Below are 23,043 nucleotides of genomic sequence, written 5' to 3' on the forward strand. Positions count from 1 at the left end.
GCATGTATTCAAGGTAAAAACAAAGGACTTGGTCACCTTGTCTTTTTTTTTGTAGAAACTACAACAGAAGCGCACCTTTTTATATTTACCAAGTTTGATCATGCACTTCTCGTAGCTACTAGATATAACTGCTTGCTAAGTGTAGTGCCTAAATTGAAAGATTGTACACAAATGTGTCGAGCTGAGGGTGGCCACGTGATATGGACCCACTAAATGAAAAGGGGTCACTCCTGAAGGTACTGGGCTAACCTGCCATGACTAAGATATTACTATGGCCTTTCACAACACCAAACCTAACATCATAAATCAATCGCATGGACACGTTTCATGGAAACATTCTAAAATGTATTATCGGCGAAGTAGATTGAGCCTACGTATCGTCGCTAACATACGTAGATAAAATCCTCGTTCTTAAGATCCGGAAGATCATTAAGACCGTTATCATCCTCAATGTTGGTTGCAGCTTGCTCATTCTGCTCGATTTCGACCGCCTTGCTGTCCTCCATATCCTTTCTCCTTACCATCGACTCGTCGACCACATTCGCTTGTTTCCCGAGTTCTTCTCGCTTTTTAGCGTGCCATCTGTTTAAGACCGTGAGGTACATGGGAATGAGACTAAGAGCGATTGTTAGTACATCGATGGTTAAAGGGATTTGAAGGTGGGGAGTGGAATGGGGGTGAGTAGTGATAACTGACATTCCAAGCACACCGACAGTGACGAACATGACCAAGTTTGCGATCAGACCAGGGCGGTATAGCGGTGCATCTTTCGTATTGTATAGGAGAGGGCCGATGATGTTTCCTAATAACGAGTTAGTCCATTATACAAGTAATTGCCTTTGAGGACATGGCTGACCCGTGCACATTCCCATGAACATCATAGCCGAACTGGTTTTCTTCTTAGTGTCACCGCCCGTGTTCTGAGCGGACCACGCGTAAACCATCGGCGTAATCGCTCCTAAGCACTGGACCAGATAGTAGCCCAGCAGAAGAACCCCTTTGTTTTTCTCGTTGCGGGGTACCGTCAGCATGAGGACGGTTCCAATGGTAGGAAGGCAAGAAATCCCCGTAATGACGATGCCTTTCCTCCCTATCTTTGTAGCAACCCAAGCCGAACCGATAATCATGACGATCTGAATGGCTCCCGTAGGCATGCTGAACAGAATAGCGTTGAAATTGGTGTAGCCGAAATCCTTCAGGATGAGGTTCCCAAAGGTGCTAATACCACCACTGGCAATCGAGATTGCGACGATGAGGATAAACCACAGCAGCGTCTTGAAGTCCGTGAACGTCTCCCTAACATGGTCCCATCTCCACTGGCGACTCGCGACGCCCATCTGGTTCGCACGAAGACGTTCTACGGCAATAATTCGCTCGCGCTCATTCAAATATTTAGCCTCCATAGGAGAGTCAGGCATGAAAATCAAGAAAATAACGCCGAAAATAACGGTACAAGCACCACAGAAGATGAAGATAGTCTGGTATCTGTAGATCTTGTCGCTTGTGATGTGGCCGAGTCCGTATGTCACCAAACTACCGACGATGAAGGTCAAGCCATTCATGGCGTTCCAGTACGAAGCTCGTAAGGTCTGTTCGGAGCGCCGCCACCACATCTGCGTCACTGCCAGCAATGACGGGGCGATCATGGCTTCGAATGAGCCTAGGAGGAAGCGCAGTGCCAGGAGTGATTTGAAGTTAGTGCAAGACGCCATAATTGCCGCGCAAGCACCCTGTGAAGTAACGGAATGTTAGTCTAATTACAATAAGAACTTCAGGCCTTTCTCCTAATCCAGAATTCCTGGGGTGTAACTACATACCCAGCATACAACAGCCGTCCCAATGACTTTACCCGTGGGCAGTTTCACGAGAAGGAAAGCCGCAAGCGGCTGGAAGATGAGCTGCGCGATGTACAGGATAGACCCTAGCCACGAATATTCGATAGACTTAAGATGGGCATCGTCCATGATGCCAAAGATCGAAACGTATGAGAGCGACGACTTGTCCAGTTGTTGGAAGAAGTAGGCACCGAGGATTAGAGGTAGAATTCGTATATCGATGCGCCGAATAACTTTACGTTCCTCCTCGTAGTTGAATGTGACCTCTCCATGCTCGGCGATGAACTGCGCTGCCTTATCTGCTCGCGAGTTGACGATGTGGGCTTGGTGGTTAGCGTCTTCGACGGGAGTTATCGTATCAGCGGTATTAGCTGCCGACGAGGCCTGTTGAAGTCTGTTTTCCGCCATATTCCTGCGCTTGCACCAAGAACCGACCTAATCAACGACAGAGAGAATAGAAGAAGGGTGGTGGGAGACCTAAAGAATAACAGGTGGCTATTTGGCAGTTTTCAACACTAGTGGCAGACACGTCAAAGAATAGAGGGAAGGTTAAATATAACCCCGTAGATAAAAAATGGCCCCAGACATCTGGGTAGGTAGCAAGCTGGAGATGCGGAGATCCATGTCGAGGGAACATCGTCAAGCTAAGCGCGTAAGCGTGACCCGGAATAGCTACCAGACATTTGATTTTCTCGCGGGATTACGTAGTCCTATCCCCAAGATCAGATCTACGTAGTTAACATAACATTCCTAGCAGGACCAGAAACCGGGCCATCACCCTGTCAAACTCTACCATTTCGGATCTACGTGAGTGAGAGTGTGGGATCTTGAATAAAGGAACCGTTTATCATGTGATACACAAGGCGGTTTGATTCGGATTCGGCGTTCCGATCTAGACAGAGCAACTTAGATCTATAACGACCGTGGAATGATTTATTGAAGTTGGTACGGACGCTCATTGGTGGAAAATTACGACTCATTGGTACCTATGCTTATTTGGACGTAGGATAGACCATGGGTGAGGAAGTGTCAAAGGTTAACCTCCATAATTCGTCCATGCTTAGATGACTTGGGCGTATAGGAACGGCGAAGCCCTAGCGGTCACCAGTAACGTCTGGTCATTTAACCGGACGAGGATAAATGATAATCAAGGATGTGGTTGGATTAGGAGGCTTCGCTAAACCGACTTTATGGGGACCAATGGCATGGAATTGGCCTAGGACGACGTCGTGTATCGCCTAGTTCAACCCCAGACCTGGAGTCCCCGCAGCTGGGGAATAGCGGAGGTGGAGACGACCCCAGACACGGCTAAAAAGGGGTCGAAACTGACGAATTATCCCCCGCTATTCCCTGAACCCCATCAATCCCCCCCGGCAAGTATTTCGCTGAATAGGAAGACGCGTCCCGACGATAGCATTATACCTAGAAAGAGACTAGAAGTTCTCCATTAGCCCCTTTCTGGTCTGCCAATAGACTTGTAAGCGAGGTCTTCGCTCAAGTCTCTTCTTAAACAAAACCGAATAGACGCTAGTTCTCAAATGAGAGGAAGACAAGCTTCAGTATAAGCTCTTTTGCCGTAAGGGTAGAGGGCTTCTCCAATCTTCTCCAACTCCTCCTCGCGAGGTATTCTCCCGATAGCGGCCCGCTCAGAATACTCCTAAGCTTTGGATACGATTCAGATTCGTGAAATAAAGAAGAAACCTCCGAGATTACTGTCCTGACATAAAAAAAGGCGTACGTCGTCGCAACTATCGCTTCGGGGGCACAGCTCTTGTCAAGAACGAGCTTGCGTGTGCCAAAGTCTGAAAAGCCCTCCCGCACGAGCCATCTCCAGCACCCCAAGCCCACCAAGATGGCCGACTCAACAATCCCCGTCCGCGCAGGGCGCAAGAAGTACGCCATCGTCGGCACCGGCGGCCGCGCCATATTCTTCTACACGGCGATCGCGCGGGACTACGCCGCCACCTCGTGCATCGTCGGGCTCTGCGACACGAACCAGACGCGGCTCGCCTACGCGAACAGCAAGCTCGCTAGCCTCGGCCACGAACCCGTACCCGCGTACGCGGCCTCCGACTTCGAGAAGATGGTGCGCGAGACGCGGCCCGACGAGGTGATCGTCACGACCATCGACCGCACGCACAACATCTACATCGTCAAGGCGCTGGACCTAGGCGTGAACGTCGTGACCGAAAAGCCCATGACGATCGACGCGCCGCGGTGCCAGTCCATCTTCGACGCCGTGTCGCGGAACCCGGGGAAGCGCGTGCGCGTGACCTTCAACTACCGGTACGCGCCGCACAACACCAAGGTCTACGAGCTGCTGCGCGCGGGCGCGATTGGGAAGGTGACCAGCGTGCACTTCGAGTGGATGCTGAACACGTCGCACGGCGCCGACTACTTCCGGCGCTGGCACCGCGACAAGCGGAACAGCGGCGGCCTGCTCGTGCACAAGAGCACGCACCACTTCGACCTCGTGAACTTCTGGCTGCGGACGCGCCCGGCGACCGTGTACGCGCAGGGCGACCTCAAGTTCTACGGGCGCGAGAACGCGGAGCTGCGCGGCGTCCCACCCTCCGCCATATACGCGCGCGCCAACGGCGCGCCGAACGCGAGGGATGATCCGTTTGCGCTGCACTTGGAGGACCATCCGCAGCTAAAGGCCATGTATCTCGATGCCGAGCACGAGGACGCGTATTACCGGGACCAGAGCGTGTTCGGAGACGGAATCAGTATCGAGGATACGATGAACCTGCTCGTGCGATATCGTAATGGCGCTGTGCTGACGTACTCGTTAACGGCATACGCGCCGTGGGAGGGGTTCCGCGTCAGTTTCAATGGGACCGGGGGAAGGCTGGAGATGGAGGTTGTGGAGAACAGCTATGTAAACTCGGGCGGCGACCAGGCGGCCGAAGGTTCGTTGGAAAAGCGGACAATTACCCTGCGGAAGTTGTTTGAAAAGCCGCAGGAGATTGCAATTACTGATGGTGTGGGTGCCCACGGCGGTGGGGACACGGTACTTCTAAACGACTTGTTTGGCGAGCCTACGACCGACGAGTACATGCGGGCGGCGAGCCATGTTGATGGCGCTCTATCCATTCTGACTGGAATTGCTGCGAATAGGTCTATCGCTACGGGACAGGTTGTGAACGTCGACGACGTGCTAAGAATACCATGAGGAATGACGCTTGACCTATCGAATTAGTAGTTAATGACTTTGGACGAGTTATGATAATACTTATATCAGATAAACAATCAATAGAATGATGACCCAATATGGCGCTGTGTAAGATTCAGGTCCCCGTTGCTCAATAAGTTATTAATACACATAAAAATGGGGCAGTGACATCCTCTCAACCCTAGATGATATGTGCGCTAAACGACATGTTTAAAGGGTATCGAATTCATAATTCAACGCGCCAATTTCCCGCCCAAACTCCCAATAATGCATATGCTGTAAGGAAATGTTAAGTATGACTGAAGAGAAAATTCATATGCCCGCGAAGGTTGTTCCAACGTATTCCGCGCCGCATACGGCAGTTTTTTCCTCTTCGCTTAAAGTCACGCCCCATGATCTCAATTCCTCGAGGGTGGCGTTGGATCTAACAGCAATCCATCCGGGTTCGATGGTGTTATTGGGGGCAATAATAATATTACCGCTACCCCGTTCTTTCGTCAAGATACCGAACCGCAAAGCGACCTCGGTTACGGTCACGCATATGCTGATAATAATAAGAACGATTATGATCCATGTGATAGCGCTCATCTTCGAGTCAGCGACCGAATCCGAGAGAATCTCGGCAAGATCAAGAAAAACACGGCATCGTTCATTGAGCACCTTCGTGCGCAGATCGATTTCCAAATATTCGCGAATAGCGACATAGAGTGGATGAAGCGTAGGCTCAGAGTCCCAGAAGAAATTGGGAACGTCGAGGATATTCGATGCTATTACAACTTATTAGCTTTTATACGATAAGATCCTAGGTCTGTTTACTCACAGAGATTGATTTCAACGCGGCTCTTAAACAAGCGGCCAAGTATCATTACGATCTCGGTCCTCGTCATGTTAAGCTCTCCTGTAAGAGCAAGGCGTTTGGGTACGTGTTGCGCGTTCACCATAGTCTCCGACATTCTTTCCTCGAAGAAACACAACTTCGTGCTCTGCGCGATAGCATGGCTAATTGTGAGTTTGACCATGTGGTCTGACCGTGGAAGAAGAGTGATCATATCATTGAAAATCCTAGGCCGTTTCACATCCGCGTTATACTCAAAATGGAATTCCTCGGTCTCAACATCGCTTTGGTCGAGAGGACGTGTGACTAACGACGATCCAGCTTCGGTTTCTGCAAAAGTGATATCGGCCAGGATAGCCTTTTCCTGTGCTTCGGTAAAGTTCCAGAAAACCACCACACCGTATGAAAAGACAAACATCTCAGCAAACTGTTTAGCATCGGGCGCTAACCTGTTGATCGGACTTAGGGATGAATGGTCTTGTTCAGAATGATGACTCTCCATATCCCGGCCTCTTTCGTCAGGTGAGGGATGATATCCTCCCCCATTTTCTTGGCTAGGGCTTTCACCCCGTTCACCATATGCATACTCGTCGTAATATCCCATGTGTTCATCTCTCTGTTCGCTCCGCTCAATCTCGAGATCAAGAACCGTCTTGCCCGTACCGGGTGTCTTGAGTATTGGTCGGCTCCTGACGCGACAGCCATCCAAGCCGGGGAGTAAGGGGATGTGGTAGACAGTGTAGAGGCAATCGTCGTAGAGCTTGGTTTTTGCGTCGTGTTTTTTCCGCAGGAATTCCGAGGTTGATTTCATCTTATAGGACTGTGCTGTACAGTATGCTGTAAGCCTCGACAGTTTCTCAGTTCTCTCAAACTTCGGCAGTCGTTCGGCGTAGCTCTTCCCGCGGAGGCCGCCTCTTTTCCGTAAAACATCCAATTCCTCGTCTTTAAGCGGTCTCGTCTCATCCTCGCGAAGAACAGACTCGGCTTCTTCATCCTCCGCTTCCGCATCATCGGTCGTCTCGGGTAACAGGACTAGTTTCTCGCTAATCCGTGTAGTCCGCGAAGGCATGTTCTGTTGGCCTGTACGTGATGCAAGATTAGGAAGTCCCCTTCCACTCAGTCGCCGCACGCCAGGAATGCTACGCGGACCACGCTGCGGAGGAACGCGTGGCTGGCCGGATGGAATTTCGGATGCATATTGTAGAACGTTATCGACAGAAATGAAGCGCATCGACGATCGAGGCGGAGTTCCGCGCACTGACTCCCCTTTAGTTGCCATATTGAGTCGATGAATCGGCGTATGGATATTAGGTGATGTGTTCCAAAATAACGAGTTCAAAGCCTAAGTCTTTTGATAACTGCCCTCAATTGCCTATTTCTTTACAGAAGCTCTCATCTGCATTGGTAATAGGTGCTTAGTGGATTAAGTTAGTCTTATTTCGTGAAGCTGAGTGTCAGCTCCCAATGGAAATAGAAATGTTTACATCAAATTGAAACTGCAAGTATTTGAACTTTTACGCGACGCTCCCTTGGGGTGTAAAGTTTCATTCAACATGTATACGAGAAAGGTGGTACTAGAGCAATTGAAAGACTTACCAAGGAGGACGTCTAAAAGTCTTTAGACAAAGAAAATGGAGAACAGCTTAAGAATGTGAAAGTTGGAAATGAAGCTATTGCATGACGTATCGGTCCAAGTCGAAGAATTTAGAGCTCGGGCAGCTTGTCAATCGTTATCGATAGCATACCTGTGGGTCAATGCGCTGACTAATCAGCTCCTTTTTACTGACAAAGTTGAATACAAACTAAGATTTTTAAATAAACAACCACTCGTGTAAGCGTGTCATATAGACTCAAATCTTAGAATCTCTGCAACAAGTTATCAATCCTCACAGGCTTTATTAAGGGCAGTCCTCAGTTCATCCTATCCGCAGTCTGATTCTTAGCAACTTAGGAGGTTAGCCTAACATAATCCCTCCATCATACTATGATCCCTAGCTTAAATTGTGCTCTACAAAGCAGCCAATGCAGCTATGGAAGTACCAGGAACTGCAAAAGAACCCCTTTCCCCCGACCAGATCCATCTTGACTACTATGTGATGCTTAGTCTTTCACCACCTCCCATCGCCCTTCCTGATTATCAATTAACCTGGACCCCTTTTTCTGTACGTTGAAAACGATCTCAAGGTGGCTCAATCTCAGCGGCATCTGTCGCTTGATAGCAATGATTCGAGCAGTCTTAAAGGCACTCTTGATCTGTCTGCCATTGATCAACCATCTTGATAGACTATCGACATCACTCAAACTCAGGTCCACAGAGTCTGGTGGGAGTGTGCTAATGAAGTTTGACCAGATCTTCCGTCGAGCATCTCGATTTAAATTTTCCAGAGTCAGAATTATGTCGATTCGGGACTGAAAAGCTGAATCTATGGTTTTCGTCCTATTGGTAGTAAGGACCAGCGTTCCTTGGTAATTCTCTAACATCGCCAGGAAGACTACAAAAAAGAATTAGCCCTGATTACATCAGATCTATACCGTAACAGCTTACTTGTAACTAGCTCGTTTCTGGCCAAATCATTGCTCGATCTTCTCTCTAAGAATATGTCAGCTTCGTCGATGAGCACCACTGCATTCCAGTGAGAGCATCGAGCAAAAGCAACTTTCAAAGCGTGTTCCACGTCTTTGGCTACAATTCCAAGGTCCCCGGGGCTGATTTTATATAAAGGCCTTTTGAGTTCTTCCGCAACTGAATCCATTATTAGTATAACTATAAAATTTATATCGCACGGGAATCTCTTACTTGACTCAACTGTCAACGTTTTTCCCACGCCAGGAGGCCCAGCAAGGAGTATTACCATTCCTTTTCCTAATTGGGATCATCGTTAGTATAATCTCCACGGCTAGCATCAAATTAAGGACTGGGGGGACGATCAAATGATATCAAGCCTAGGCAAAAGAACAAGAAAGAGAAGGAGATGAGTTTCATGGACAGATAGCAAGATCCGGCTTACCTTTCCCTTCCGGGGAGTCGCTAAATACGCCGCCCCTCATTTCTGCAGAGTGTGCGACAAGAGCAAGCAGCATTTCTTTATTCTGCTCCTCTATGATGAGATTTCCAAGGAGACGATCATTCCACACAACAGGGCTGATGTTGTCGACATAGAAGTTGAAGAATTCTTTTCTGCTAAGAGCAAAGCCCTTAACATATGGCGGAGCCAGAAGGCACTGTTTTTCAGTGAGGGCATCTTGATGTTGGCTCCTATTAGAACATGAGGTAGTTGAAAGAATCTCTGATCTTCCGGTTGCATCCGCTCTCAATACCGGAACTGACCGCTTCTGTATTTTGTAATATGCCTTTGCGTCGATGATGATTCGCTCCGACAACTGTACTTGGTTAGATGATCACTTTGCGCCATTATCGCTCGACTCACTGCTACTGTTTCTGGATATACATAGCCGTCGTATTTCATGATATGCTGTCCACACAGACTCTCGAAGGATCTTCCTCTTTTAATCAGGATTCGCTGTATTTCCTCTTGATTCGGATGGAATTTTAGAGGATAAACTTCAAGATCCACAAGTCGATGTGATCCATCAAATGCATCGATGCTCCAATTCCTTTGTTTGAATCCAAAGTTGGACCCATCCCAAGTGAATAACCAAACTTCTAGGGAGCAATATTCTTTTCTCATCGGATCAGTTACAACATGCGCATCTCCGAGGATTGCAGCTGTTAGAAAGCCATTGTCAGACCGTAGAATAACCTCGCCCGGTATCAACGGAACTAGGATATTTTTGAATTCGATATATCCATCGTTTTTAAGATCACGCAAAGCTTTGAATGACCCTTCCAACTCTTTGGCCAAGACTTTCTTTAGATAACCGACGAGCGGGTCCCCGTGTCTGCCATATACCATTCGCTCAATTGATAAAAAGTTCTCCCAACAATGTAGAATCGGGAGGAAAGGAGGGCGCAACTGCAAAGAGGTCTCGACAGAAACGTCAGTATAATCAGATAGAACATCGCCGAGAAACAACTTTAATTCGAAGTCCACAATGTCAATGCGATCTGTAGTTAGGTCTGCTCGATGGTAATGTATGATGGACCACTTGTCGGCATCGCTTGCAGCTGGCTGATATTGTTCGCGCGTGTAACCGACAGGCGGATCTTCCCTCCAGATAATATCGCCTGTTATTGACTCATTTACATGTGCGTACCAATGCTTTATATCTGGCATATCATTGGGGTCATCCTCAGGGGGAGACTCCCATGACGCACTCGAACTTCTATTTCAAGTGGGTTAACACTGTAATCTTGAAGTAAAAGAATTATGCTTAATCTTTTCAACCTTTTTGTATCATTTTTGATACATCTGGTGAAAAGACAACATGCGTACCTGAGATCGGAATCCATTCTTAAAATGTCTTATCGGCTATTGTTGTGTATATGGGAGAATTATAAGTTGAGAGCTGATCTATTGGTTTACTTGGCTAGGATGTCAATAGAAGTACGAACACGACTAGGCCTATCATATCATTTTATATAGACTCATTAAGCATATATGCTTGAAAAAGGATATGTATGGAAAGGGGACGTCGTTGGAACATCTGCCTATCAGGACATACGTACTAAAGCGCTGCATAGGAATGTTCAACCCCACTACGGGTCAATATACGCGGCTATGAAGGGTGGTGATTTACAAGGCACCTGGAGGCTAATTACCTAGGTGTCAAAAGTCTTTCTCAAAGAGCCTTGGAGATGACCGCCTGGATTTGGATCATTCCACTACACGTATCTCCCTATATGTAGGAGTTCCTGCCCCAGTTCATTTATACTTCAATTATGTGACTAGGCAGTTACTAAGAAATGTATACAGCCTCTACCTCGGTAGTCTAATACTCTTTGTATATTAAGTTCTAGGACCAACCACTACTCTCATCTCCCACAAACAAAACTGTAGGCCGAATTCTCATTAACCAGACTTCTAACGCCTCTGGTTATGGCATTAATTACTGATACTGATCTTTGACTCAGTGAAGTACCAACTCTGTTGCCTTGTCCACACACGGTTTATTCTATAGCTTGCACACGGCATAGAAAATGCCATTCTCAGACTCAAAAACTTCCAGTCCGTGAGGTTCCCATACGAGGTATCTAGGCATCATTCATATGCAATAACGCTAGCCATCTATATGCCAGGGATACAGGATCAGTAGGAAGTCATGAGTGTGGATTTGTTCCGCATGGAGGTTTCTCAAAGTAAGATCTACTTCGTGCTTAAGTTTAGAAAGAAGTGTGTGAGTATTTCCGAAGCTCAGAATTTCGTCCCTTGGCATGATTACAATGATACTCTAAGTTTCTTAGAATACTAAGAGCATTAGGGTGATATTATATGCTTCGTGGATGTTGCTAGTATATTAGATGAACATTTTATAGAGGTAAGTAATATAAATGTAAAGGGGCTTTCACGATAGCTGATCATGTTTTGTGCTGGATATCACATATCGGTGAATATATCGACGGGAGATTGGTCCGACGGCAACCACTTCAAAACGACGTCTCTGCTGGAAAACTGGTACCTTTCGAAGATAGGGGTTCATTGAAGTAGATCCCGCCGTCGACAGACCCATGTATACTGGAAGGTTACGCTGAAGTTCGTGATATGGTATACTCGGCAACAGGCGTAAGAAGACATGTCGTCTCCCGGAGCGACGGCATGCCTTTTCAGTTATGACTCAACGCCGACAACCTGGATCAACGATTGACGAATCATCCACTTAAACTGCACCCGCTGAATTTGGATTGAATACTTTAACCTTCTCTTTCCTTCTCCAGAAGGGTCCCGTAGTCACATCATCACTCAACCCTTCAGAAAAATAATCAAAATAGTATTTCTACACCTTTATTTCTCTTCCGTCGAAGGTTACCATTATTACTCACTAAATATTGTCAATAATCACATTCCCTCACGTTACATTTTATCCAACCGTCCAACCTCGAAAAATCGTCACGATGAAGCCCTCATGCGTCTTCTCCTTCTTCTCCTTGCTGCTGGTCGGGGTCACCTACAAGCAAACCACGATCTTCCGATTCGAGGTCCCGCCCAAAAAGGTAAGTCCTCGTCTTAGAACCCTCTCCTCAACATCCCAACGCAATTTCAGGTCATATCCAAACCGCATTTTCTAACACCAACACCCTCTAGCCCGTCTACCACATCGCCAGCCTGGCCTCATTTCTGCGCAACCCCGAGCGCATGCCAATCTACATCCCGATCCAACTCCTCAACGAATCGCCCCTCACCGTCGCCGAGACGCTCGCGCGCCAGGGCTCGTACCCGTACAACCCCGAGCTCGGCCTCTACGGACACCCAAGCAAGCACCACACCCACCACCACCAGCGTGACAACGCCACCACCACCACGGTCGAGGAACCCAACCTCTTCGACCTGATCGCGCAGTTCAACGCGCGAGCGTCTCACCCGCTTAACAAAGACGAGCCAAGCGACCCGATCGAGCTCGTGGCCGTGTGCGAGGCGTGGGAGCAGCCGGCGCGCGTGTACACGCGCGCGCAGCTGGCCGACGCGAAGGCTTCCCGCGTCGACCCCTGCGATGTGAGGCCCTGGTGGTGCAAGCAGCGCTGCGAGTTCGTGCCGACTGTTGGTGATGAGCCTTTCGAGCCCCCTGCTTGCGCCAAGGCGTATGAGGGGATGGATGGGTTCTCTGAGGCTCCGAAACGTGAAGGTGGCTGAGTTGGATTCGTTTCAGTGGGGGAGGGTGGTATGGTGGGAATGGAAAGGAGAGGGGAGTTAAGGGGGGTGACTTAGGTACGGTAATGACTGGGGATTCTGATGGCTTCTTAATATGGAAGCAGGGCTATGAGGAGGGTCCGGGATGGTACGTGGGGTGGAATAATATGGCCATGAGCATACGTGGGCGAGCTTTCGCTCTCACTTCAAAGGGACATGGAAAAGGACAATGGAAAGGGGAAATGGGTGGCTTTGCAATTACTTAGAATCGGTTCCTTTCCATCCGCATGGGCTCAAGTCTTTCACATATGAGTCAGTAATAAACCATGCATTCGGAATAATGAACGAATGAACGAATGACACAAAATTGGTTTTAGGATGTTACGTGATGTTCTAAATTCCGAAACTGACATTGATGGCATTGCTCTCATGATAAAAGGGGCATTTTTCTAGTGGGTACATATTAAGAAAGCAATGAATTTATTCGTATTATCGAAATGGATTGCGTACCTACTTAGTGATTGAAGAAGATATGAGACTTCATAGAATTATGGGCTAGTTCTACAATTCCTCGATCTGACAAAGAAGGCTTTGGGGGCTAGTAGAGAATCTTCTGCTTCACGGAGTACGATTCTAGCACCCTAACTCTACATAGCAACACATAACGATAGTTTAGTTCATTCGTTTTATATTCATTCAGCTACGAAAATGCAGTCGTATGATACCACGCCCAGTCATGCCAGGCATCGTTCTTCCCATAGCTAAATGTGTCATGAAGCAGATCCCCTAACGCAGTGGCCGCCATGCAAATTTCCCTAACCCTACGCTTAATTCATTAAGCAACGCCGTACCTCCATCTAGGGTATGAACCTAGGTTCGTCTTCGTCACTCCCCCTTACGACGAGTGGGGAATCCTTAAATTCCATTCGTCCGGCAAGCGGGTCAACCGGGCCAACCGGGTGGTCTCTCTAAGCCTCCGGTTTGTACACACCTTCCTTGCACAGCAGCACGACCTTCTTGAAGAATCGTCTCCACTCGAGGGGATCACCCTTCAGCTTGACGAAACGCACCTCGAGAAGCTCCTGCGACTCGGGGAGGAAGTACTTATCAATAAGAATCTCGCCGTGTAAACTCTGCTTCCTGTCGTCCGTGGTCCTGACCTTGAGCGCGGACACATGGTCGCCCTGGCCGATGTGCGGAGCCTGGGATGGCAGCGGCACGTTAAGGTTGTGCAATGCATCACAGAGCATTTGCACGAGTAGCTGCGGCGGCATGGGTGAGAAGAAGCGTGTGAACGAATGCGCAGGGACGATGTCCTTGAATCGCTGTGCACGCTGAGTGAGAGTCATCGGTACTCCGGGTGTCTGAGAGAACTGGCTCATGGAGGGTTCTTCGGCCAAGGCGTCAAAGAAGTTTGTGGACTGAGTTGCCGAAGGTGGCAGTGTTGCGTCCGCTCGAGACATAGGCTGGGTTGAAGATACGGCTAATGTACGTAGGGCAGGTCTTTCCCAGTCGAATAGGACGTCGTTAATTGGCGCTTCTGGCTGGGTGGATGCCATCTTGGTAAGACCATTGTCTATGTCCATGGCATCGGCCGAAGACTGTGATCCGCGCTGAGATGAAGGAGGTTGCTGACTAAAGTCTATACGTAGGTTCTCTAACATCCTCGTTGCTAGATTTATGGGGTCGGTGATCTGACCGTCTGCAGCTAGGAATTCGTTGTGGCGGGTGAACCAAGGGTGTTGGCGTATTTGGGCGAAGGAAAATCGCTTCTTCGGCTCGATGTTTATCATGCCTCTGAGTAGCGATAGTGCCTCTGCTGGTACCCTTTTCCATAGATCGTCTGAACTTCGGCCATTCGTCTTCTTATACTCTATGAACTCCCAACTCGCCTTTGTTGGCTCATCCCACGGCGTGTTTCCCACGAGTAATACGAACAGGATGACGCCACACGACCATATATCGACTAACTCGGGAGAATACTTCACGAGTTCGATACCAGACTTCCTCTCCTGCCGGCCACATACCAAGACTTCGGGAGCAACGTAAGGAGGGCTGCCGCACATGGTAACACTTTGCTTCTTTTGACCTCTGTATTCGAACATTGTAGCCATGCCGAAATCCGCAATTTTCAAGTTGCCGTTATCCGACATGAGGATATTCTCCGGCTTGAGATCTCGATGAGCGACACCCTTTGAATGAATGAAGCTTACTCCGCTGATGAGCTGGTGGAAATAGACCTGAGCGATATCCTCGCTGACGCCTACATCGGCCTCAATCTTGTCGAAGAGATCACCACCCTCGGCATACTCCATTGCTATCCATCTCCAGACGCGGTCTTCATCTGTAGCAAACCACTCAATCACGTTGGGGTGCTGACCAACGTGAGAATGTAGGGAAACCTCCATGGCAATCTGCTTCGCTGAGATGTGGCCATGTTCCATTGCATAGCCTTTATGAATCAACTTAACAGCAAAGACTGGTGTGTTTGAATCCAGGGGTACGGCTTTTCTGACGCTGTAGTATCCGTTAGTATGCAATATAAGTGGATACCGGCCATGGAAAGCGACAGTGACTTACGATGCATATGCTCCGCGTCCGATTGATTTGGATATGAATCGGAAGGGAAGATTACTCGGTACTGGGTCTAGTTGAGACTGCATCATCTTGTTAGTAAACCTTCTCGAAGTGCTCACTCATAATTGTATAACATGAGAATTCATATAAGTTGATTCGCCAAGATGAACTCGGTTTGTAAGCGGACAAGGAACATGGAACATCGGATATAATCGAAAATAGGGATTAGGCGCCGATGTAGACGTCTAAGCCGGCAGAGACTGCGACCAATAGAGATGAAAATATTCAAAATGGTCAAATATCAGAAGGGACTCACCATGATGGCTTGTGAACGCGTCTTACCGCGTCAAAATACCAATTAAACTAGAATTGGGATAGATGTGTTTAAGTGTTTTTCGGTTTGAGATTGTTTCGCGAACCGGTAAGTTTATTGGCTACGACCGGTTTCTTTTTAGGGTATTCATGGACCCATAATTAACTGTTTAAGTTTCTTGCGTTGCGGTGCAGCTGTGGTGTGAGTCTTTTAAGTGGCTTATCGGCACTGGCACTGACCAACTGGGGGGGAGTCACAACCGCCTCAGACCCGCCAGATTAGGTGAGAAGGCGCTAAAGACTGGGGGTTTCCAATGGATGGGAGCTGGATGGACCCCATCATCGCGGTTGCCATAGGAGTGCTAATCGGGCGGGACGTCAGAGTTGTTGTTTACAATTTGAAAAAACGATCCTACCGTACCCTTTTCTTCAATTGTTTTCCCTATTACCACAATATCTAACCCGACTTTTCAATTCCTAAGCACTTCGATATATATCGACCAAAGAGGTTCGTACAACATTCCTCAACCTCGAATCTCTTTCTACCTCTAATTGATGGTTATTAATTGGGTCTGGTGCATCGATCGAGAACCTTTCATCGCTAACAGACACTGCATTCCAGCTTCGTCTTTCTTTTCTCCTTGTACAATTTGTCTAACTACGGGACACCGAATCCAGCAGCCACTGGTAGCTTGACTCAGTCTTTATTGCATTTACTTCGTCCTTCGACTTCCCTGGATTAGAATTCGGGCAATTTCATTACCGACGACGAAGATCAATCATTAGCAAAGATGGAATACCCTACCGAAAACCAGAACACAGCACCCGAGAGCGTCCAAGCTGCTAAGCTCGGCAGCACTCGCAGAGGTCCCGATGCACAGAGTGTAACCAAGAGGTACGGTTGGGAAATTACTAGAAAGCTGTATCCGTTATACGATGCATCTCGCTAACGATAGTAACATGTAGATTGCAGACGGAGCTCATGCAATTGATGACCTCGCCCGCCCCCGGCGTTTCAGCCTTCCCGTCGGCCGATGGAAACCTGATGTCGTGGTCCGCAACGATCGAGGGACCAGATGACACTCCCTATGCCGGACTTACCTTCAAGCTCTCCTTCTCCTTCCCATCCAACTATCCCTACGCTCCCCCGACCGTGCTCTTTAAGACTCCCATCTACCACCCCAACGTGGACTTCTCCGGCCGTATCTGCCTAGATATCTTGAAAGACAAGTGGACTGCTGCGTACAACATCCAGACTGTTCTCCTTAGTCTTCAGAGTCTGCTCGGAGAGCCGAACAAGTAAGTTTCTATGCGTTGGATTTAGGTAAGACATGACTTTACTAACTTATTCGTAGCGCTTCCCCATTGAACGGCGAGGCAGCGGAGCTGTGGGACAAGGACGCGGAGGAGTTCAAGAAGAAGGTTCTCGGCCGTCACCGTGATGTCGATGATGACTAAATTGTCCATTATACCCTTTATCATATGTCCGAGTGGGCATTTGGGATCTCTCGGTGTGGAGAATCGGAGTCAGTTTTTGCATGGTTGGTCGAGTTAGACCGCTACTGTCCCGGCGCCTTGTACGCGGTGCATTTACAGGTTGTTTTACGGCTGGGGATAGCAATTCCTTGCATAGTTCAATGAGAACACGATAGCATTATCACCCACTTCGCTAGCGGCATTGCCATGATTGACTTCTCAAGATGTAATGAATGATGCTGGGGATGGACCTCGTAAACGCATGTTCAAATCACGTCGTAGCAAGTAGCAAATGGGGTGAACAGACCAAACATATGTCGTTCACGGTTCTTGATTCATCAATCACTGAATCTTAATGTAATGAAGCCAGAAGGAACTCCGAAACCATGCCCTTCTCGAACCCAGCCGGTATCTCAACGAAACATTGCTTTTCCCTTTGCATTGCTTTCCCTTACTCTTCGACAACCACCGTCACGAGGCCCTTAGGGTTCTTGACGTTGACGGCCTGGACGTAGCTGTAGAGTTTCTCCTTCGCATCCTCCTCGTCGTTTCGTCGTCGGCTGATTCGGACGCGTAGTCGGTAGGGGACACCCTTGACACCTTGCTCCCACACCTTCTTGTTCAGTTGAGGGTCGAGGCGGACGTCAGAGGTTTGCTATGATTAAGTTAGCCAAGTCTGGATCAATTTAGAGTGCTCGTGGGTGGATTTTGAAGGTGGGAGTTATTTGAAAGATCGGAACTGTGAGTGCGAATGTGGATGTGAATGTGGATGTGGGAGGTAGTTCGAAGATAATCCGGGTTATTCGTACCATAGCCTTCTGCGCAAAAGCCTTGATCTCCTTGATAGCACGGGGAGCGCGCTTCTTGAAGGTAACACCATGCAGCTATTAATTCCATCAGCATTTTGTCTCTCCTCTAATATGGATAATGCGCCGAAAAGGATCCGATTCTGTTGCGGAATAGACGTACACGCTTGTGGAGGTGGATGGTGTATTCGCGGGACACGACCTGCTCAATGGCCGACTTGGTGGCGGGCTTCTTTCCTTTCGACGACATTTCTGAATAGGGCGGTATGGTTAGATTTTTCTGTGAGGTCGTAGTGGATTTTCTGTGCTGGGTTGGCTTACTGGATGATTGTCTGGATGTTGGTCGAAAAGTTCGGTCGTGGTATTGTGAGACTTTGCGAAATTGAAAATTGAAGAGACACCGATGTGGGAAGCTGAGGGTTGGAGGTAGCTTTTCGCTAGCCGAACCAATTAAATTTCAATTTGTGGGAAGTGTGCAGATGCTGCTGTGGCTCATGTACTTCTGTATTTCTTCAAAGATGTGGCTTATTGAAATTCAGGTTGGTCTGAGCGGTGGCTGGTGAAGCAGCAACACTCATATGGAGGTACCTAAGTACCAAGCTATCGGGTCGGCCCAAATACGGGCACCTAAAGCATAAGTGATTTGTAGTGCACTTTTAGTATCACTGATTTTATGTCTAAAGCTGTAGATGGATCTATTCTTAGATCAATTTTCATTATTTACATTCTATGTACTAGGTAGGTAGGCATGGTGCAAAGTTCACAGCAGCTTCACAAGACTTAGAATTGGGATGTAAAATATCTGCATCACTTCACATTTTATTACCCCATGTCTATCAATTAACGACTAAAATGTGATTCGTATGACCTCAGTTGTGGCTGATAGGTTCAAACATCCCGATGTGCCCATAAGAAATTTCGAAAAACTTACTGCCGTGCCACGATTTCAGGTACCCCTGGCGCTGTAATTTGGTTGGATAGGTACCTGGCAGTCGCCTGCCAGTCATCTAGGAACGGGTGGCCTAGGCTCCAACAACAACCGGCAGCCACGACAGACGTCGCAAATCAAATGATCTTACAACTTGCCCAGTTTTTGATTCTGGCCCAACGTCGTCTTTCCTTCATCAACATCAACACTCCCAACCTTGCGCCGAGCGCAATTTCACTCGCTTTCTATTTGTGTTTTTTCCGCAAAGAGAATATTGAAACGATTAAGTTCGTTTTGTGCAATTGATGAATTTTGTGCGCCGACAACAACATTCGCGATAACCCGATCACGTTACTCACATCACCCCTTTGTAACGTTCAACGCGACCCTGCGCACCGGCACAAAAACTTAGCTGCTCCCAAGGGGAGAGCTAACTTGGCGGTTACTTTGCAATTAAATCAGACATCTACTCCCTCGCAATCCAATCCACCTAACTATACGCACATTATCTCTCGCCTCCCATTTGAGCTCCGGATCTTCCAATTCCCGATCGAAGCTATCTACTGCAGCTTTTCATAGTAATTAGTAACAACAACCTACACTCACCAAGATGGCGTATGCTGGCAGTAATTTGGAAGAGGCGAATACCTCGCCTCTTCCCGACAACATGGTACGAAACCGATTGCCTACCCTCTTTGAGGTTCTCTGCCGTCGTACACAACCTCCCGTCGATCTCTTCTCGTTTTACATCTACATGCGAGATCAGCAGCGATCTGTTGACTATCTTGACTTCTGGTATGTGGTCCTCCTTGCTTGGAATTGGATACCATCTTTTCTTACAAGATATGTAGGCTCGATGTTGCACAGCACATGTCACTTTGCCGCCATTACGTTCGAGAACTTCGACGATCTGTCCTGGTGGGCACACCGGACTTGGAGACGGAGGAATCTAAGCGATCATCGCGAGTGTTAGATGCGATGGGTGACTTGAGCTATAGCCACGATGGCCCCGCGCGATTTGGAAACGAGAAGGAGCGAGACCAAGATGCGAAGATCTCCAATTACTTGCGAGAACAGCAGGCCGAGGACTCACCTGCTAGCAGCCAGGAGCGACGAGCTCGCGCCAGCACTCAGCTTAGCTCTAGCACACCTCAGCAGATCACCGACTCGAATTCTCCGGCTCATGCCTTCAGCCGAATTGATATTCAAAGATCGGCGGAGAGAATCCTCTACACCTTCCTGCTACCCGGTGCCGAACGTGAGATCACTTTGGATGGCACCATCGCAGCCGATGTAACCAGAGAGATCGAGGAGAACAATCGCGATGACCCTGAACTTTTCGACGTGGCTAAGGATTACGTGTTTCAGGCCATGGAGCGAGATGCGTTCCCAGGATTTCTGCGAGTTAGAGCCTTCGGAAACCTGATACCTCCTACTCTTATCGTACGATTGATCGTTGGTCTTGTTGCTCTCTTTGGAGGCTTCTGGACAGGATTCAATCTTATCTTCCTTGACTATCCCCGCTTGACTCGATGTTGGGTATGTTATTTATTCGACTTCACTACTCATGGATCATCATCTAACTTAGAATGCAGGAAATTCTTCCCTTCACTATCGGCGTATACCTTCTAGCCTCGTACCAGTACTCTCTGGATCCGATCATGGCGCTCCTTGGTTATACCGAGTTGACCCCATTCGAGTTTACTAGCATCCGAGAGCCTTACGTCCGCAAGCTACTGTTCCAGCGTTCTCTCGTCGTTCTTGCTGTGACAGCACTGTTCGATGCGGCGCTGTGCGTGCTGTTCATCCTTGTACCCGGACATAGACTCTAAGCAACCAACTGGATATCCTACCCAGGTAACTTACATCATGGAGTTACTTAGATCCAGTGTTGCCTATCTTATTACACTTCACGACGTCATGACCATTTCTTTCAGGAGTTTCGAGAATTGGCCTACCAAGACATACTTGCGGGCCTTGAATAATACTCTGCGGCTTGTGTTGGGGAGGATAATGTGATACCATCAAGTACGAGCAAGCACGCACGCGCATTCATCGTTGATTTTTTTTCTGTCTTGCCTTTTTTTTCTCTCAACAGGGGTGTATCCTTTCACTGGTGTGAAGGGGAAAAGCAATCAGGCATACGGCTTACGGATTCACACATTTGGTCCCCAGATAATCTGTTTTCACCGGCAGTTCGTCTGAGGACCCTTTCACTTCTCCCATTTATCCTTAGATGGATTCATCTTCGTTCCCCATTCCCCCTTTTTTGGTGAAGGACCGAGCCTGGTGGCCGCTTCACCCACTTGCCTGGTTTTACACTGGCTCGTGTACACTAGCACAGAGAAACGTACCTTCATCAGCTCGGCTTCAAGGCTGGATGCTGCAGATTGTAACCAATCTTGCGATGAATTCTACGTTTTATTATTACACTGCCTCCTAACCCGTGATTCGTAGAAATGTTTCGTTTATTGTGATCTTAATGTCTTTGCATGCTAATGGTCTAGGTCTGCCACCACGTCCCATTACACCAATGACGACGAAGCTAGAGTGGTAAGCTGGTGGTTAATCTTAGCCCCATAGCTCTAGCTCCCCTTCTCTAGACTTCCTCTTATCTTCCACAAACTTCCCACACGATGAGCTCTCTTTTTTTTCTTACCCGAGCCTTGTTATCTTGCAGAAGCTCGAGAATGAAATACATACGCGTTGCATTCATGAAAAAAAAAACCCCAGCCCATTCATTTCTCAACCCATCCATGACCACACGATCTTCTCGACCAAGAAATCCCAAAGCGCTAGACGCGAGCTTTCTTGTTTCCCTAAAGCTTTCTCCGGCTCTGCCGCTGCTTCTTACCCTGGCCGACATCGCCCTCGTCGGGGTCCTCCTCATCTAGATCCATCGCCTCGTCCACGTAGTCTGGGCCGGCTTCCAAGCTACCGCTTCCCCGCTTACCAGTGCGGTTCTGCAGGCCAGCGGCGCCGGCACCAGCGGCTCGGCCACCGCCGCCGCCGCCGCCGCGGAGCCGCGCTATAGCGGCGTCGACGAGCCGGCCCGAGTCGCGGTCGTGAGCGCCTAGGGTCCTCGCGGCGTTAGCGCTGAGTTCGGCGCGGCGCTGCTCGTCGAGGAGCTTGGCCTGCGTCTGGGCCGCGGCCTGGGTCTCGGCCGCGCGCGAGACCGCTGCTTCGCGCACGCTGGTCACCTGGGCCTCGAGGTCCTGGAGCGTGGTCTCGCAGCGGGCGGAGAAGGCCCGCAGGGCGGCGAGGGCCGAGGGGATGGAGTTCGGCTCTGGGTCGCGCAGGGGCGCGACGCCGGACACGTGGACGGTCTGGTTGCGTGGGTCGAGCTGCGCTTCGACGAGGCCCGCGTAGATCGCGCTGATGACGAGCTCTTCGACCGCGCGGGGGGTGGGAAGGCCTAGGCTCGTTTGGAGATTGGCGTAGCTCAGGTTGCGCGGGTTGCGGGCGAGGGTTAGGAGGGAGAGCTGCCGCAGCTTTAGGGCCTGCGCGTCGTTGAGGGCGGGGAGGGAGGGGGTGCTGGTTTGGGCGGCGGCGTAGGTCTGGTAGGTGCCGTGGGAGAAGATCTCGAGGAGTTGCAGGTAGGGCGCGTATTCGGGGGTCTGGGATAGAGATTGGATTTGCGGCGCCTGGAGGAGCTCGGCGAAGACGTAGGTGTTCGGGTTCGAGGTCGCTTGGGTGACTAGGTCGGCTGCTGCGCGGGGAGATGTGGCCGATTTGGTGAGGGCTAGGTAAGGCTGGAGTTGTTAGCTGTGTGTTTATCGATATGTATCGTGAGGTAATATCTTGTAGTAAGGTCCAGATCTAGGTAATGGGAAGTATGCATATGGGATGTGCTTGATATGGGATACTCACCTCGAGAGCGTTTAGTGCCTTGGTCTGCTCCATCGTGAAGATAGCCTCGTCCTAATGACGGTGAGAACGTGCGTATGGACGATGTGAGGCTCACGCAAGGCTGAGAGATAGAAGACCAGGGCCAGACAGCTAAGCTAACTGGCTAAGCTTCTAGATCGGCTCGCCTTGCTCTGGTGGAATGAAACGATGAGAGAATGACGGATTAGCAGGTTGGTTGTGGGGTTGCTACTCTAATTCGTTTCAATAGAAATGAGTAAGGGTAAGTGGAAACGCCCAAAGCTTGTTTGAATGAGAGGCTAGAATCACGTCGGTTAGGAGACGTGGTATTCCAGAAGTGGATTTGCTGGTGTTTGATGTTGACTTGGTTGAGGTTACGGTGGTTACCAAAGCTTGAACTTTTGAAGTGGTGCCTGTATCATCACTGTTTGAGCTAGGCCCCTACCCCAGACGCTGCTAGTGACATCTAGGCTATAGCGGGGCAATTTG

The 23,043-nt window shown here is 48.9% G+C and overlaps 10 protein-coding genes across 10 annotated transcripts; 4 read left to right on the forward strand and 6 right to left on the reverse strand.

Annotated features, from left to right (window-relative positions):
- Positions 1 to 323: 323 nt before the first annotated feature.
- Positions 324 to 2,725, reverse strand: F4807DRAFT_425719 (MFS general substrate transporter). The gene is made up of 4 exons (XM_047997992.1): positions 1,818 to 2,725; positions 857 to 1,730; positions 697 to 802; positions 324 to 615 (listed from the first exon to the last, which is right to left on the reverse strand). Exons 1-4 carry the CDS (start codon positions 2,241 to 2,243, stop codon positions 384 to 386), a joined length of 1,638 nt encoding a protein of 545 aa, XP_047854161.1. The 5' UTR covers positions 2,244 to 2,725; the 3' UTR covers positions 324 to 383.
- Positions 2,726 to 3,251: 526 nt separating this feature from the next.
- Positions 3,252 to 5,166, forward strand: F4807DRAFT_84817 (NAD-binding Rossmann fold oxidoreductase family protein). Its single transcript, XM_048003560.1, has one exon. The coding sequence runs from the start codon at positions 3,688 to 3,690 to the stop codon at positions 5,008 to 5,010; it is 1,323 nt and encodes a 440-aa protein (XP_047854162.1). The 5' UTR covers positions 3,252 to 3,687; the 3' UTR covers positions 5,011 to 5,166.
- On the reverse strand, positions 5,114 to 7,520 carry F4807DRAFT_425722 (DUF155-domain-containing protein). Its single transcript, XM_047997993.1, has 2 exons — positions 5,831 to 7,520; positions 5,114 to 5,777 (listed from the first exon to the last, which is right to left on the reverse strand). The coding sequence occupies exons 1-2, from the start codon at positions 7,122 to 7,124 to the stop codon at positions 5,323 to 5,325; spliced, it is 1,749 nt and encodes a 582-aa protein (XP_047854163.1). The 5' UTR covers positions 7,125 to 7,520; the 3' UTR covers positions 5,114 to 5,322.
- Positions 7,521 to 7,679: 159 nt separating this feature from the next.
- Positions 7,680 to 10,256, reverse strand: F4807DRAFT_467544 (P-loop containing nucleoside triphosphate hydrolase protein; the record flags this gene model as incomplete). Its single annotated transcript, XM_048002499.1, has 6 exons — positions 7,680 to 8,337; positions 8,391 to 8,588; positions 8,643 to 8,708; positions 8,854 to 9,226; positions 9,274 to 10,129; positions 10,240 to 10,256. The coding sequence occupies 6 exons, from the start codon at positions 10,254 to 10,256 to the stop codon at positions 7,946 to 7,948; spliced, it is 1,902 nt and encodes a 633-aa protein (XP_047854164.1). The 3' UTR covers positions 7,680 to 7,945.
- Positions 10,257 to 11,855: 1,599 nt separating this feature from the next.
- F4807DRAFT_467547 (uncharacterized protein) lies at positions 11,856 to 12,681 on the forward strand (the record flags this gene model as incomplete). Its single annotated transcript, XM_048002500.1, has 2 exons — positions 11,856 to 11,954; positions 12,046 to 12,681. 2 exons carry the CDS (start codon positions 11,856 to 11,858, stop codon positions 12,589 to 12,591), a joined length of 645 nt encoding a protein of 214 aa, XP_047854165.1. The 3' UTR covers positions 12,592 to 12,681.
- Positions 12,682 to 13,259: 578 nt separating this feature from the next.
- Positions 13,260 to 15,630, reverse strand: F4807DRAFT_425733 (Pkinase-domain-containing protein). Its single transcript, XM_047997994.1, has 2 exons — positions 15,169 to 15,630; positions 13,260 to 15,105 (listed from the first exon to the last, which is right to left on the reverse strand). The coding sequence occupies exons 1-2, from the start codon at positions 15,252 to 15,254 to the stop codon at positions 13,557 to 13,559; spliced, it is 1,635 nt and encodes a 544-aa protein (XP_047854166.1). The 5' UTR covers positions 15,255 to 15,630; the 3' UTR covers positions 13,260 to 13,556.
- Positions 15,631 to 16,051: 421 nt separating this feature from the next.
- Positions 16,052 to 17,383, forward strand: F4807DRAFT_84926 (ubiquitin-conjugating enzyme). The gene is made up of 3 exons (XM_048003562.1): positions 16,052 to 16,372; positions 16,444 to 16,776; positions 16,833 to 17,383. The coding sequence occupies exons 1-3, from the start codon at positions 16,269 to 16,271 to the stop codon at positions 16,933 to 16,935; spliced, it is 540 nt and encodes a 179-aa protein (XP_047854167.1). The 5' UTR covers positions 16,052 to 16,268; the 3' UTR covers positions 16,936 to 17,383.
- F4807DRAFT_84896 (ribosomal protein L31e) lies at positions 17,126 to 18,317 on the reverse strand. Its single transcript, XM_048003561.1, has 4 exons — positions 18,081 to 18,317; positions 17,923 to 18,011; positions 17,763 to 17,837; positions 17,126 to 17,608 (listed from the first exon to the last, which is right to left on the reverse strand). Exons 2-4 carry the CDS (start codon positions 18,007 to 18,009, stop codon positions 17,405 to 17,407), a joined length of 366 nt encoding a protein of 121 aa, XP_047854168.1. The 5' UTR covers positions 18,010 to 18,011; positions 18,081 to 18,317; the 3' UTR covers positions 17,126 to 17,404.
- A 457-nt stretch (positions 18,318 to 18,774) lies between these two features.
- F4807DRAFT_425748 (regulator of G protein signaling superfamily) lies at positions 18,775 to 21,117 on the forward strand. The gene is made up of 3 exons (XM_047997995.1): positions 18,775 to 19,482; positions 19,539 to 20,226; positions 20,283 to 21,117. Exons 1-3 carry the CDS (start codon positions 19,298 to 19,300, stop codon positions 20,517 to 20,519), a joined length of 1,110 nt encoding a protein of 369 aa, XP_047854169.1. The 5' UTR covers positions 18,775 to 19,297; the 3' UTR covers positions 20,520 to 21,117.
- Positions 21,118 to 21,137: 20 nt separating this feature from the next.
- On the reverse strand, positions 21,138 to 22,974 carry F4807DRAFT_425749 (uncharacterized protein). Its single transcript, XM_047997996.1, has 2 exons — positions 22,558 to 22,974; positions 21,138 to 22,439 (listed from the first exon to the last, which is right to left on the reverse strand). The coding sequence occupies exons 1-2, from the start codon at positions 22,588 to 22,590 to the stop codon at positions 21,507 to 21,509; spliced, it is 966 nt and encodes a 321-aa protein (XP_047854170.1). The 5' UTR covers positions 22,591 to 22,974; the 3' UTR covers positions 21,138 to 21,506.
- Positions 22,975 to 23,043: the final 69 nt, after the last annotated feature.

Source organism: Annulohypoxylon truncatum (assembly GCF_022578515.1).
Source record: "Annulohypoxylon truncatum strain CBS 140777 unplaced genomic scaffold F4807scaffold_16, whole genome shotgun sequence".
NCBI classification, from domain to species: Eukaryota; Fungi; Ascomycota; class Sordariomycetes; order Xylariales; family Hypoxylaceae; genus Annulohypoxylon; species Annulohypoxylon truncatum.